General features: G+C 51.9%; 1 protein-coding gene across 3 annotated transcripts in view; it reads left to right on the plus strand.

The window, feature by feature from the left end:
• The first annotated feature begins 823 nt into the window (after positions 1–823).
• The window catches only part of ELMO2 (engulfment and cell motility 2), a 35,868-nt gene continuing 21,628 nt past the window's right edge, over positions 824–15,063 (plus strand). For 2 of the 3 annotated variants that reach the window (XM_066234757.1, XM_066234759.1), the window contains exons 1-6: positions 834–931; positions 6,660–6,963; positions 10,647–10,774; positions 11,070–11,110; positions 11,548–11,620; positions 11,963–12,013. In XM_066234757.1, coding sequence (XP_066090854.1) covers positions 10,697–10,774; positions 11,070–11,110; positions 11,548–11,620; positions 11,963–12,013 — 243 coding nt within the window. In that variant the 5' untranslated portion in view covers positions 834–931; positions 6,660–6,963; positions 10,647–10,696. Of the gene's footprint in view, positions 932–6,659; positions 6,964–10,646; positions 10,775–11,069; positions 11,111–11,547; positions 11,621–11,962; positions 12,014–15,063 lie in introns of all 3 variants that reach the window. The other variant, XM_066234758.1, reaches the window with a different exon arrangement.

Genomic DNA, 15,063 nt, shown 5'->3' on the forward strand with positions numbered 1-15,063 from the left:
ATTAGGTAGTCTCCGCTGAGCATCTGTAAAACGCACAACAAAATACCTGCTTCTGGGAGCTGTTGTAAGGATCCGGGAGACAAAATGGTTAAAGCATAAACTTTGGAATCAAATGGGCACAAGTTGGTGTCTTGCTCTGCCCGTTACCAGCTGTATGATCTGTGGCCCACTCGGGTCACCAGTTTCTTCACCTGTAACAGGGATCGGCATTATACCTACCTCGGAGTTGCTGTGAGTATAAAGGGAGATAGCAGGAGTGAGGCCTTGTCGCCCTGCCGGCCTTGCTCCCATCGCAGTCTCAGTGACGAATGCCACCGCCCACAGGTCTCTATCAACAGTGCAGCTGAGCCGTACCCCTCTGCCTCTGCTCAGCGCCCACGGTCAGCCCTGGGTGCTGGTATAATTAGCTCTATCTCGGTGGTGAGCATGCTCACAGCCTCTGACTCGACTGTCACCTCCCACTCAGTTATCCCCACTGCTGGGCACGGGTCTGAGTGCCACCAGAGGACAAGCTTAGCCCTCAAAACCTCTGATTTGTCACTGGGAATCAAAGCCTTATTCTTCACTCCCGGGCTGTGCCAATAGAAAAGTTTGAAGGAAAAAAAATGCTGCCTCTTGCATTTGCTGAGAAATCCGTTCCTCCCGATCCCATAACCCGCGGGGGAGAAAGGCAGCGTGTTCCTTTAAGAGGCCTCCGCTAGCGGGGCGGGGATCACCGGCGTTTCCCGCGATAGTTGGGCCCGCCCTCTTTTGAATGACAGTCAAGCAACCTAATTGAAGAAAGGGATTTCAGCGTGACGGCGAAACGGAGCAATGCAAGTCCGGGTTGGTCTGCGCGGGGCGGGGTCCCGGGAAGGCGGGGTGGGCGGAGGCTGGAGGACCCGCGGCAGCGAGACCCCGTTGCGGGAGCTGGGCCTAGGTCTGAGCTCTGGTGAGTACAGTGGGGGGTGGGGGCCGGGGGCCGGGGCGTAGCGGGCCGCGGAGAAGGGTCTGATTCGAAGGACGGAACGGGGAAAGGCGAGGCCGGTCTGGGTAGGCGGCCGGGGGCTGCTGCGTGCTTCTTCCCTGGGGGCAGAGGGGCTGGAGAGGGCGGGCCTGGGCTGCACCGCGCGGGTGCGGCAGGCCGCGGAGGGGTCGCGGCCCAGCTGGGTTTGCCCGACCGATGGGCACCGAGGACCTGACCAGGAAGCGGTGTCGGGTGAGAAAGAGGGCGGGCCAGGCCTGGAGGAGCAGGGGCTGGGTCGGAGGGAGGAGGAGTGTTGGCGGATGGACCCCGGGGGCACGACGCGAGGATGCGGGAGCGAGGATACGGGAGAGGGACAGGATGGGAGAGGGCTCGGTCGGAGCCTAGAGAGTGTTTGGGTCTGGGCAGCACATGTTCGAAGCCCAGCAGTCTTTCTTGCCACCGAGCCCCCCCCCCCCCCACACACACACACAGAGACACTGCTCATCACCCCGCCCCGTCGATCCGGTCGGCTCAGTACCTCGCAGTCCATCCACTTTCTCCCTGCCGCTTCCCCACCAGTTCAGGCCTCTCTCGCCTCCTATCCGGACTGTCCCAGTGTCCTAACTGATCCGCCCACATGCACAGGGGCCGCTCTCCAGTGGGCCACTTACCGTGGCCAGAGGGATCTTTGCAAAATGCCGATCCAATCCGGACACTAAGCTACGGAAAACTGGCGGGGTCCCACCTCTTGTCGGGTCAGCCCCCGAGCCTCACCCAGGCCCCCGGAGATCTGGCTCCTCTAACCTGCCCGTCCCCTGAGTCTGTGAATCCCTTTCGTTCAGTACTCTCTTCACACTCCAAACCAAGCTTTGACCGTCCTCGGGGACTCAGTTTACACTTCGAGTCCCTTCTCTCTGAATTTCTCTTCCCTCCTGACTTACTTAGTCCAGTAAACTCTTCATCCTTCAAGTCTCCGTTCAAGTATCACTTCCTCCAGAGACATCCGTAGTCCCGGACTCCCCTACCAAGTGAATTCCCCACTTTCATCACCCTATATACTTCTCCTTCATGACTCTTGAACAGCTGCAGTTTTACATTAATTTTAATGTCTGTCTATCCCACCAGACAACAGGGTCCACAAAGAAGAAACAAGTTTGTATGTGCAGCATCTTGCACAGCGCCAGGCACTGTAAACAATGATTTAAAAAATGAATGGGTTACTCGGTTTTGGCAGGAGGAAGAGGGTATGAGTTGTGGTCCCTGATGTCCTACCAGTTGGGGAAGGAAGCCAACACTAGAATACGTTTTGTGTGCCAGGCTCAGTGCTAGGTGCTAGCGCGGTGCTGTCCGATGGAAATATAATGCGATATTTGTAACAAAAAATTTTTTTGGTAGCTACATTAAAAAGAAACAGGTGAAATTAATTTTTGCAATATATATTTACTTAACCAATTGTATATTCCAAAATATGATTTTGACATGTAATCAATATAAAAAAGGTTATTAATGAGATAATTCCTATTTTTGTGTGTGTACTAAGTCTTTGAAATCTGGTGTGTGTTTTACACTCACAGCCTGTCTCAACTCATGGTGACCGTATTTCAAGTGTTCAGTAGCCGCATGGGGTAGGAACTCCTGGATTGGACAGTGCTAGGAGCTTTTATAGACCTGTGGCATTCAGTTCCCCTTAGAGTCTTTTGAGGTAATTATTGTTACCTGCACTTTACTAATAAAAATAAGGGAGCTCCCAAGAGTTACGTTGCCTGCCAGCGATCATCCTAGAGTTTGTGGGTGCAAGAGGCAAGTTAGGACCAGGATCCCCATCTGTCAGTGTGGAGTCTTTCTACACCCTATGCTGCCTCTAGGAGGTGCCCAAGAAGTTTGGGGATGCAGGAAGTGGGGACTAAACTTATTTTTCTTTTTTTTTTTCTGAAGCTGGAAACGGGGAGAGACAGTCAGACAGACTCCCGCATGCGCCTGACCGGGATCCACCAGGCACGCCCACCAGGGGGCAACGCTCTGCCCACCCAGGGACGATGCTCTGCCCCTCCGGGGCATCGCTCTGCTGCGGCAACCAGAGCCACTCTAGCGCCTGGGGAGAGGCCAAGGAGCCATCCCCAGTGCCCGGGCCATCTTTGCTCCAATGGAGCCTTGGCTGCGGCAGGGGAAGAGAGAGACAGAGAGGAAGGAGGGGGTGGTGGAGAAGCAAATGGGTGCTTCTCCTGTGTGCCCTGGCCGGGAATCAAACCCGGGTCCCCCGCACGCCAGGCCGACGCTCTACCACTGAGCCAACCAGCCAGGGCCGGGACTAAACTTACTGAAAACAGTGGTACCTGTGGGTGTGTTCCGTATTTTGTCTTGTTCCACGCAGATATAACGTGTCTGGATACCTCAGTACTACTTGCCTAGGTGGCTCAGGAACAAGCATGTTTGATGCAGTTGAAGGAAAAACCTGGCAAGTCCTTCTTGGATTCAATCACCATAGTCGTCAGCACAGCCTGCACCAACTCAGCCTGGTCCCAGGATCTGGGCAGAGAAATGTGTACGCCCTGCAACACCTCACAGGTGTGGGGAGTACTAGGCTGGAGTTAACTATCTTCTGGCTGTTTGGTTTATTGCTCCCTGAATGAGTCCCTCACTGCTGTGAGCCCAGCACTGTTCTAGGCCATTTAGGGTGACTTGGAAGTATAACTCACAGCCTTCATGTTTACGATGCTTAGAGTGTATTCGGAGAGACAAGACCAGATCCCAGAATGATTAGAGGATGTGCAGGACACCATGTGGCGTGATTGAAGACCCAGAGCCAGCGGTGTGCAGAGGCTGCAGAGTGTCTTGTCTAAGCTGTGTAATGTGCGTGGAAGTGTTTAACTTGAGTTCCTTTAGGCAGAGTAGGTACTCTGCAGTTTGTCACAGTCCCTACGTAGATGCTGCTTGACTTCTTTACCTGCCTGGCTGCTTACGGCATTTGAATTTGCAACCATGCATTAAACATGCTGGTTTTATTTGAGTTACTAGAAGAGATTCATTGAGCACCTATTATGTGCTGTCGTCTTGGCCACAGCTCTGGAACTGACTATAAAGCTCTCCAAGATTATTCTGCCAGAAGAAAATAATAGTGATGATGATCGTGGTAGAACAATACCACCAGCAGTGCTCTGCCTTTTATATTGATTTTCCTCCCCTTCACATATGTTCTCTCATTGTCATCATTGTGCTTCAACCTGGCAAGCAGGGCTTTTTTATGCAGCGGAAACATGGTTACAGTGTTTCCCCGCTTCTTCAGGTTCCCACAGTTGGAATTCTGCTTAAGCTGTGTCAGGTGTTATGCTTAAACGGTTCATGTAGGGCTGGTGCTATGGCCATGCAGGTTCCCATTGGATTCCAGCAGACGGTAAAGGAATTGTGGAGCCAGTGGATGGTGGGCCATTCGTTTATATTGGAGTCTTGCCACGGCTGGACGAGCAAGCAAGCAAGGAAAACTGTTTCTTTCTCTCTCCCAGGACTCACAAGAAAAACAGGGGAGGAGACCCCTTCCCCAGCAAAAAATAGCAACAAATCCCCCCTCCCAATGATGGCAGGCAGTCTGCAGTCTACATTCTGCTGCCTTAAGGGCAAGCACCAATCAGGCAAAGTACAAGGCGAGCAAGCCTAACACTTGTTTGCACAACAGTTCATATATTATCTCACTTAATGTTTGCAACAGCTTTATAGACTAGGATTGATTCTAACCCCTGCTTCATAGATAAGGAAATTGTTAGTGCTGGCACCCAAATCCAGGTTTGTCCCACTCCAGAACCTGTGCTCTTAACTGTTAAGCTACACTGTCTGCCTGAAAGGTCATGGTTGGCAGAGACCTCCAAAACACTCAGTCCAGCCCCCTCGTGTAGATCAGGACCTGAGGTCCAGAGACTTGAGCTTGTCAGGTCTCCTGTGCTCCAAGGGGAGGGCCAGCCCAGAAGTGGGGGCCTACTCTCTCTTTTGTCCCTAACTGGTGGTGTGGCCCTGCCAACTTCTTTGGACCTCGGTTCCCTTATTTATAAAATGAGAGGGGTTGGCCTGATTTTACAGAAATTGGGCTGTGTTGTTATGGTTGGTATTGAGGGAGTCAGGCCCACAGCCCAGGGCTTCAGCCAGGACCCAGGACTCCTAGTTCGCCACACCCCTCCTGGCACAAGCCCTGCCTCCCCGTTGCTGCCCTGGTAGTCTGTTGAAGAGAAACAGTCTCGTAAAGTTCATCTGTGTTTCCCATCTAGGTTTCTGTTTCCTTTGATTTCCCAAAACTGAAGCAAGTGGTCTGTAAACATGGACTCCTAAATCCATTTCCTCTATTATTATAGTTAGGGATTTGCGAAGTTCTGGGCAATGGATAATCCACTGTCATTAGTGTTTTTATTCCACTTTAAAGACAGATGTAGGGGCATCCTGGTGCGTATTTTTGGCGTGGAATTATGTGGACACAGCTGAGTAGACACAGCCTTGATGAGCCCCTGTCCTCAGATTGCTGACCGCCCTGGAGCTGTGGCTCTCCACCTTGGCCCCCCATTGGAGTCATCTGGGAGAGTTTCTCAATGACTGGGGTGGGCATGGGTGATGCACAACCACAGGGGGAACCGCTGGTCCGGAGCTGCTTCTCAGACGGAGGGGCACAGGGACCACCCTGGGGCCCTTGTTTGATGGCAGATTCTGACTCCGGGTGACTGCATCCCTGCAGACTCCCTGGCAGTGTGATGCCAGCGGCGCACAGATCACACTTTCAGGAGCGAGGGAAGGCACTGCCCATGGAGACTGCTCAATCAGCGGGACTGAAGGTGTGTCTAAAAGACTGGGAGTGCAGATGAGGGCACGGGTGACAGGACTAGGAAGTCCACGCAGAAGAGTGAGTGTCTGAGCTGAGCCTTGGAGGATGAGTAGGAGTTTATCAGCTGAACTTGGCGAAGGAAATACCAGCACAAGCAAAAGTCCAGATTTAGAGGAGCATGATGTTTGACGGAACAAGGTGGCCTGGTGTGACGGGTTAGCAACTACAAGGGAGATTCTGAAAGCCACACGGAATGGGAGCCAGCCAGCTGCCTGCTGAGGAGTGGGAGCTGTATTCTAAGTAGAGGGCGCTGTGGCAGGTTTCTGAGCGCTGAGGGGAGTAGGTGACTCTCGGGGTGGGTGCTAAGCGGAAGAAGCCCAGTTACCCTGGTCCCACACCCTTCCTACCATTCTTGGGCTCTATCTAACTTGTGGCTTTTAACCACATCTGAGTGAGTCCTGTGTCCAACAGGTTTCAACAGAAAGGAGAGACCTGAGCTGCTTTTGGTGTATGATGGTGCTTCTTGGCGTTTCTAGCAGTGACTGTCAGAATGCGAGTCTGCCAGCTGAATTCCCACTTCTCTACCGCACTGATGTTTAGTGCTCAGAACTAAGGGAAGTTGAGTCACTTCTCAGATGAGAAGATTTCAGGGAGAAGCCTCTAGTGAGATTGTGTTCTTGATTAGAATGACGCTGTGACCTGTAGTTGTCTTCCTGGTGTGGCCTGTCTGCTGCAGGAAACATAACCTACCCACCATGCCTCCCCCACTGAATCAAAAACAAAAGAACAACAGAAAGCACTGGCCAGTCCTGTTGGAAACTGAAAGGGGGCAGAGGGGAGCTGGAGACCTCTGGCTTTCGTTATTCTGAATTCCCTACTAATGGGGAGGGATCATCTTTCACTTCCTTTCTGAAGACTGGCTGTCCAACCCGCTGTCAAAATCCAGCTCCACGGAGGATTCACTGCACAGGTGATGGAGAAAGCGCCATGGTGCTGATTTGATGAGCACACCTTCCGGAAGCCACTTAGAGAATGCTTCGCTGGAGACACCGACGGTGCTGTCTCTCTCGTGTTGCCCCAGCTTTTCCTTTGAAAACCTGGGCTTTCAGTTCTCCTGTCTTAGAGAAGTATCTTCATCAGCTCCGTGTGCACCGAGCTCCTGTTCTGCGGCATTTTGAGTTTTCGAAGTCATCTTTATATCCATAATCATTCCACTGGGGTAAGAGGACGGGGATGGAGATTGTGTGATGCGGAGGGGCGCTGGGCCTCTTTGCCTCCTGGGCCCCAGCTCCCTTGTCCTGTTTGCTAGTGGACTCTTTAGTATTGTAAGGGGTAGAGCAGGGGCTATTTATAACCCCAAGAATTTTGCAATGCTATCGAATTGCTTCGACCTAATTTCCACTTCCTTTCTAAACTGAAAATGAAAAGAGTGAGTGAACCAGGGCTGGAAGAGTTCCCCACAAGGAAATCCTTTATCGTGGGCACGTGGTCTGGAGAATATCATTACTTCTGTTCTCCTGTCTCCTGATGTGTCTATAGGGAGAAAAGCGGAGGGACCTTCCCCCTTTCTCTTAACTAGCGTCAGGCGTACTAAATCTGATTTTCCAGTGAAAGACATGCTAATGTTAGATATGAAAACAAAACTGTCAGCAGTGGAAATCCATGCTGCATCTAGAAAGGAGTTCCAAAAATAAAAATACGATTTGTTTCTTAGCAGCACCATCAGAATAAAGGTGTAGCTTCTGCCTGACCAGGCGGTGGTGCAGTGGATAGAGCGTTGGACTGGGATGCGGAGGACCCAGGTTCGAGACCCGGAAGTCACCAGCTTGAGCGCGGGCTTATCTGGTTTGAGCAAAAGTTCACCAGCTTGGACCCAAGGTCGCTGGCTCGAGCAAGGGGTTACTCGGTCTGCTGAAGGTCCGCGATCAAGGCACATATGAGAAAGCAATCAGTGAATAACTAATGTGTCGCAATGCGCAACGAAAAACTAATGATTGATGCTTCTCATCTCTCTCCGTTCTTGTCTATCTGTCCTTGTCTATCCCTCTCTCTGACTCTCTCTCTCTGTCTCTATAAAAAAAAAAAAAGAATAAGGGTGTAGCTTCTTTTGGTGAAGACTGAAATGGGCAGTGTGCATTAGAATTTTTAAGTTCCACTTTAGAATCATGGACTGTGACCCTGGCCGGTTGGCTTAGTGGTAGAGTATCAGCCCTGCGTGTGGATGTCCTGGGTTCAGTTCCCGGTCAGGGCACACAGGAGAAGCACCCATCTTCTTCTTCACCCCTCCCCTTCTTGCTTCTCTCTCTCTCTTTCTCTCTCTTTCTTCCTCTCCTGCAGCCATGGCTCAATTGGGGTGAGTTGGCCTCTGCCTCAAGCACTAAGAAGAGCTTGGTTGCTGAGCCATGGAGCAATGCCCAGATGGACAGAACATCGCCCCCATAGTGGGCTTGCCAGGTGGATCCCAGTTGGGATGCATGCGGGAGTCTGTCTCTGCCTCCTCTCTTCTCACTGAATTAAAAAAAAAAAAAGAATCATGGACTGTTAGACTTAGAAGGCATCTTACTCATGCTTTAGTTTGACACATGTCCCAGAAGAACACTGAGACTTGGGTGAAAGAGACATGTACATGTCACCCAGCACTTAGTGATGGAACTGTGACTAGGTCCTGAGTAGTCTGGCTCTAAATCCAGTTACTGCTTCAGCAGGAAAAATCCATCCCAGCCCACTGCTCTTTCTATTATACCTATGCTGTCTACTTATTTTAAAGTAAATAAGTTTTTACTTATTTTAAAGTAAAAACAATAACTGAATTAAATAGCAAATGGTCAAAGAGGCCATACTGTTTAGTTCCATGTATACAGAGCAGAGAAACAAGCAAAGTGGCGGAAGTCAGAAAGAAGTCCTCCTCTTGGAGGCCACTGGAAGATGAGGGATTGACTGGAATGATGTCGGGGGGGATTTTCTAGGGTAATGAAAATGGTCAGTCTTGTTTTGGTGGTGGTTACAGGGAGATGTGTGTCTTTCTGTTTTGTGTTTGTGTGTGTGTGTGTGTGTGTACACGCACACACACAAAGCAAAAATATATAAAAGCTCTGTGCATTTTATTGTATGTATATGATATCTCAATTTTTAAAAATGATCTCACAACTGACAGTCATACCCCTAATTACAGCAGATGTCCTGATAAGGATAAGGACACCTGCCCTGGCACCCAGAGATTCCTGGTAGCACCCCGCTTTGCTCTGTCACTGGAGCAGAGCATTTCAACCAGGAGCTATTCTTATGGGGCCAGTTTCTATGCCGAGGTTTCTTGCATGTCTAGGCACATAAAAATGACACGTGTAAAGTTCTGCTTGGAGCTGCAGAAGTTGTAGGAGCTTTAGGGGCCATTAGACCAGCCCACTTGAATCCCGTTAGGCTTGGTTTAGTTGCAGTGAACAGAAGTTCAGGCTAGCTTCGGGGGGAGGGGAAGACCATTGGCCAAAGTCAGTTCCAGGTTCTGTCCCCTCTACTAGGTGAACTTGGGCAACTGAACCGAACTCTGAGCTTCACTGTGTGGCCTTCACGTGGAGGTAATTAATACCCTGTTCTGCCCACCTCTTACGGCTGCTGGGAGGATTCAGCAAACTAAGTGAAAGCACTTTGAAAACCATCTCTCTTATATCGCTGTGTTCTGGAAATGCCTGTAATTTTGACCGTCGCCTTCTGAAGCAGCCCACCCTGATCAGGAAATGGTCAGGAGAGCTTCCCTCTTTCTGAGACCTGCTGTTGGTTGGGGGACAGGACTTTACCCCGTTCACTCATGCCTACAAGGCTGAGGACTGGCATTGGTGTTTGGCTGGAAAATGGATGGTGTAGGACCCACAGCTCAGCAGTCTGCCCCGTGTTCCAGGGAGGCAGGTGGTCTCCGTCAGAGACGCTGGAACTGCAGGCGAGGGGCTGAACCTGGAGGGGCAGGAGAACCGTGTTTTTCATGAAGACAGGCCTCTCCCGAACCTGTAGGCAGGGAGCATAAATAGACACCAAACGGTCCATCAGTCGAGTGACTTCCCTTCAGCGGACCTTGAGGAGAGAATGCTCTAGCTACTGCCTGGAGGACCACTAAGCCAGCAGAGTAGCCTGGATATCAGTCACACGGGCCCACCCTCCAGACTTGTTCAAAATGATTTATTTTCCTTTATTTTTTAGAGAAGTGGGGGAGGGGTTGGAGGTACTTTCAAAGCCTTGTCCTTCTGCAGAGAGGCCCTGTGTGAGGGTATCCTCACCTCCCTACACTTGAGCTCTCAGCAGCTCTTGCCCTTGGCACTAGTGACTAAAACAGCACTTCCTGTCCCCGTCTCTTCCCCATTTTCTGAACTCTGCATCATCCCACACAGAGGAGGCTCCACACTGTGTCCTTTGAGGGGAAGAAGTGGCAGCAGTAACAAGGGAGGAGGCAAGAGAGCATGTGGCCAGGCCCTGCTGACGCGGGACCTTCCTGGGTTGACTGCACACAGAGTGGGCTGGCTCCTCAGTAGCTGCTCAACCAGGAGAAGTTGTGTCTATTCTTGTCCATCTCGGAGCATATGCTTACCCCTCTCAAGGTCCCAAGACGGGAATTTGCAGTAACCATGCTCTTCTGCCACAGTCCTGACCTTTAGACTGAAGTGTCTGAATCTTGCTGCTGGCTGATCTGCTGTTTGATAGATAGGTTGTCCCATTTCTACTTGCTGATTTAATCTAAAGAGACAAGAAGCCCAAGAAGAGATTGTGGTGTGATCTAGAAAAATTCAAGCTAAGTAGATGCATGTGTTTGGCCTTTGGACACTGTCTGTTTTCCAGTTCTCCAAGACATGTAACAAGAGTGAAAAGTGAAGGCAAAACCCTGTGACTTTTTCCTTCTTTCTGATTCTTTCTCCCCAGGCAGCAGCGTCCGCGTGTGCATCTTGGGGAAGTCGTGCCCACTGGGAACGATGCCACCACCATCAGATATTGTCAAAGTGGCCATTGAGTGGCCAGGTGCTAATGCTCAGCTCCTTGAAATCGACCAGGTAAGCTGCTGAAATGAGAAACAGCGATGCCAGGGAGTAGTCGGGGCGGGCCCGGCTGAGGATGTCTTCCGGGGCGGGGCCCCCGGCCTGAGGAGTAGTTCCAGCAGCAGGAAAGCCGAGGCCTGCCCCACCCTGCAGAAGGCCCGTCTCCATGGCTGGGGAGAGGCTGCCTCTTCAACACACACCCTCAGGGAAGAAGCCCACGCTCGGGTAGCACTAGATCCCCCTTGGCAGCCCCTTGTCCGCAGGTTGGCACAAGGAGGGTGTGGTTGAAGGATCTCTTCCTCTCTTTCAGAAACGGCCCCTGGCATCCATCATCAAGGAGGTTTGCGATGGGTAAGTTCAAACTGCTCTTGTTTCGGATGACGGCACGCTAGAGACAAAGGAGCGCTGCAGGTCTTGCAAGGGCTTCTGGGGGATGGCCCGTTAGTCCGGTCCCCGTGTGGGGCTTGTGTGTGTCGTTGTCTCACGAAGGAAGTGTAGCAAATGAGGATGGCCTTTCGACCTCCTGTCAGTCTTTACTTCTCCCCCAATGTTGTGCCTGAGGTCCACGCTGAACTGTATGTGTCTCCTGTTACGGTGCCGGTCTGACACCGCTGTTTGTAATCTGAAGTTATTTTTTCAATATCTTAACCCAAAGCTTTGGCTTTGTCCCCCAGCCCTCCAAACATGCCACCCGACCCCTTGAGCACCTCGACTGAAATTATTTATTTGCAGCTTCTAAATGGGCCCAGAGGAGTGGCCAAACGGGCTGTACTGTGTCTCTCATGCAGGTGGTCGCTGCCAAACCCAGAGTACTACACCCTGCGTTATGCAGACGGGCCCCAGCTCTACATCACCGAGCAGGTCAGTACCGCGAGAGGCCGGTCAGGGCAGGCCTGGCTGCGGCGAACCGCCTAGGCGCCCACACTCTGCCCCACTTACAGCCAGGGGACCTTCTGGCTGCGGGAGGAGCTGCTTCCCCGGCAGGGCAGGGGGACAGCACCGTCCCTTGTTCTCTGTGCTCTTACTTCCTGAAGGCCCCGGGCGCTTGGAGAGGACGGTAGAGGTTCTTTGCCAGGAGACAGACAGCAGGAGAAGAGGGCTGCCTGAGAAGTCTCGGCGTCAGCTCCTTTTAAATGACAGAAAGTCTGCGTGTGCACTTTTAGTATTCTGTCTCAGTTACTCTTTTTTCTCTTTGCTTCCCAGACTCGCAGCGATATTAAGAACGGGACAATCTTACAGCTGGCTGTCTCCCCGGTAGGTCCCTGCTTTCCTTAGGGATCCGTTTAACAAACGTGTGTGCGCCCGCCCTGGGCCGGGTGCTCTGAACGAGGACGGGAGGTTACTGAGGCGTTCTTTGCTCTCACAGCCTGGTTATGAGTGAACACACAAGCACAGTATATGGCCTTTCTCAAGGGTCTGATGGAAAGCTGTTTAGGGAGACACAGGAACCCAGAAAGGCCGCCCGGAGAGGGAGCGCGTCGCTGAGGTGAACGTGGTGACACACTGGATGTGGAAGGAGAGGGGAGAATCAGGATGGCCCGATTTCTTTTTTTTGTATTTTTCTGAAGGTGGAAACGGGGAGGCAGTCAGACAGACTCCCGCATGCGCCCCACCGGGATCCACTCGGCACGCCCACCAGGGGGTGATGCTTTGCCCATCTGGGGCGTCGCTCTGTCGCGACCAGAGCCACTCTAGCACCTGAGGCAGAGGCCATAGAGCCGTCCTCAGCTCCTGGGCCAACTTTGCTCCAATGGAGCCTCGGCTGCGGGAGGGGAAGAGAGAGACAGAGAGGAAGGAGAGGAGGAGGGATGGAGAAGCAGATGGGCACTTCTCCTGTGTGCCCTGGCCGGGAATCAAACCTGGGACTCCTGCACGCCAGGCTGACGCTCTACCACTGAGCCAACTGGCCAGGGCTAGGATGACCCGATTTCTGCAAGAGCAGTCTTTAAAGGTAACTAAGGAGGCAGCCAGAAGCAGCAGGAAGGAAACCAGGAGCGTGAACTGGCTTAGGCGCCGAGGGCCCAGGAGCGTGAACTGACTTAGGTGCTGAGAGCCGCAGAGTGGGGGGACAGAGGGAGGTGGGTCGCTGGGGGGTGAACTGGTTTCGGTGCCCAGGGCCGCAGAGCGGGGGGGGGGGGGGGGGGGGGACGGAGGGAGGCAGGTCACCGGGGCAGACAGATACAGTGCGCTGAGCTCAGAGGGGCTGTCTGCTGACCTGGGAAAGTCAGACAGTCACTGGTGAGCTCACTTCCTGCAAACCGTTTTGGTAAGGTGACAGAAAGATTGTCGTGGGCTGAGTAAAAAGAAGTGGAGAAATGAGAACCTCAAGGTTACCACATTATCGAGAAACTTGGTTATAAAAGGAAGCAGAAGAAGACAGTAACTCAGAAATGTGGAGTCCAAAAGTGTGCCTTTCAGAAAGAGATAAAATGTTCAAGTGCTTCAAAAAACATATTTTGACAAAGCTACAGTGAAAGGTCTCCCTCCAACTCCTGTTCCCTCATCTACCCTGTTCCTGGCCTCCTCCTGTGAAGTTAACCCTTCACAGTCGTTAACTTCTGTTACAATTCTTTATGTGTCCTGAAAATCTGGTGTGGTGGACGAGAGGAAGGCCAGCAGCGCAGGGAAGAGCGGCCGTTAATGGAACAGGCCCCACCTGGATCAGGACAAGAGGGACCTGAAGCCCAGGTGGAGGGCAGCTGGCCGCTCACCCTGGAGGAGGACAGTTGATACGGAGGTAGCTTAGGTACATTTACAGAAGGACAGCCAGAAAGTAAGGGTGGGATGGGACCTGTTTTCTTGATAACAAGGGAGACAGACTGGTTTGTCTGCAAGGAGTAGTAACAGCCAGCTTTTCCCGAACACCTCCATCCTCCTAAGTACTTTGCATATGTTGTATCCTTTAATCCTGACCAACACCCGATGAGATGGGCATGCTTGACAGCCCCGTTTGGCAGACAAGGAAACTGAAACTTGGGTAAATAACTTGCCACTTGTCACAGCTAAAATGCGGCAGGGCAGGCTCTCCTCCCCAGGCCTGTCTGATTTGGCCAGTATTCCTCCCAACACGCTTTCCTGCTTCTCCGTTCTCCTGAATTCATCTTAAGGACTTCGTTATTCCCCTCCACTCTTCTAACTTAATGTGGCAGTCTGGGAGTTCCTTCCGTCGGGGTGCCGGAGCACCTCCCAGCCCTCTCTCCCGGGCAGCTGACTTCCCCAGAAGCACCTCTGGAGCTGGAGGCAGCCACCCAGAGACGCTGTCTCAGGAGGAAAATGAACATTTGGAGTTGGAAATTTCTAAGTGTGATGCAGACCAGTGCTCTTCAAATTGTTCTCTCCGCGACCTTTTCTCCTGGCCGACATTCCTCCTCCGTGGAGATCGTGAAGGGTTTCTGGATCATTGAGAGCAGCGTGCTGTTAAAGGGCCATCTGTAGAAGAAGGGAGGGCAGGGGGAGAGAGGAGCAGGCCTGCCTCCTTGGCCGGCAGCAGGACGGGGCTCAGTCACGTGCTCATTTAGCACTGTAAGAAAAAGCAAGGCCGCAGGAGCAGCTTTGCGCTCGAGACTCTCCGATTCCAGCTGAGAACATTAAGTGAACACACTGGGAATAGAGGGTGAGGACGTGGTAAATCATGAGGCACCGACTAGAAAGTGAGTTCAGCAGAAGGACGGGTCGGTGAACGCTAGGGAGGGACTGTGGCTGTAGAAAGTGAGCTCAGCAGAGGACAGGTCGGTGAACGCTAGGGGAGGGACTGTGGCTGTAGAAAGTGAGCTCAGCAGAAGGACAGGTCGGTGAACGCTAGGGGAGGGACTGGCTGGAGCCCCGGACCAGAGGCCAACTTTCTGCCGGGGAATTTCCTGCACCAGTCATCGTCCTCCAAAAGCTGTCTTGAAATTAGCTGCTTCCCACTCCTTGTTATTCTTAAAGTCACCCCTGGATATCACTTTGAGGAACAGTGATGTGGACCTTGAGAGAAAGTTTAAAAAACAAAACAAAACTGGGAGGCTTATCACATTTTCAGATTGAAAGGGATCTACAGGGTCATCAGATTAAATTCCCCACCCAGTGCAGGAATCCCTTCTGTAGCATCTCTGACGGATGGCTGTCTAGATATTCTTGGATATTCTTGGATATTCTTGATTGCTTCTAGTGACCAAGAGCTCATTACTTCAAGAGACAACCAGTTCTACTGTCTGACACTTTAATCAATAGAAAACAGCCGTATGTGGAACCAGTGTCTTTCTCTGTGACTGGCCATAGTTAGTGGACTGTCACCTCCCAGATCTCTCTCGTATTTTCTCAGT

The sequence above is a fragment of the Saccopteryx bilineata genome, chromosome 6, assembly GCF_036850765.1.
Source record: "Saccopteryx bilineata isolate mSacBil1 chromosome 6, mSacBil1_pri_phased_curated, whole genome shotgun sequence".
NCBI lineage: Eukaryota > Metazoa > Chordata > Mammalia > Chiroptera > Emballonuridae > Saccopteryx > Saccopteryx bilineata.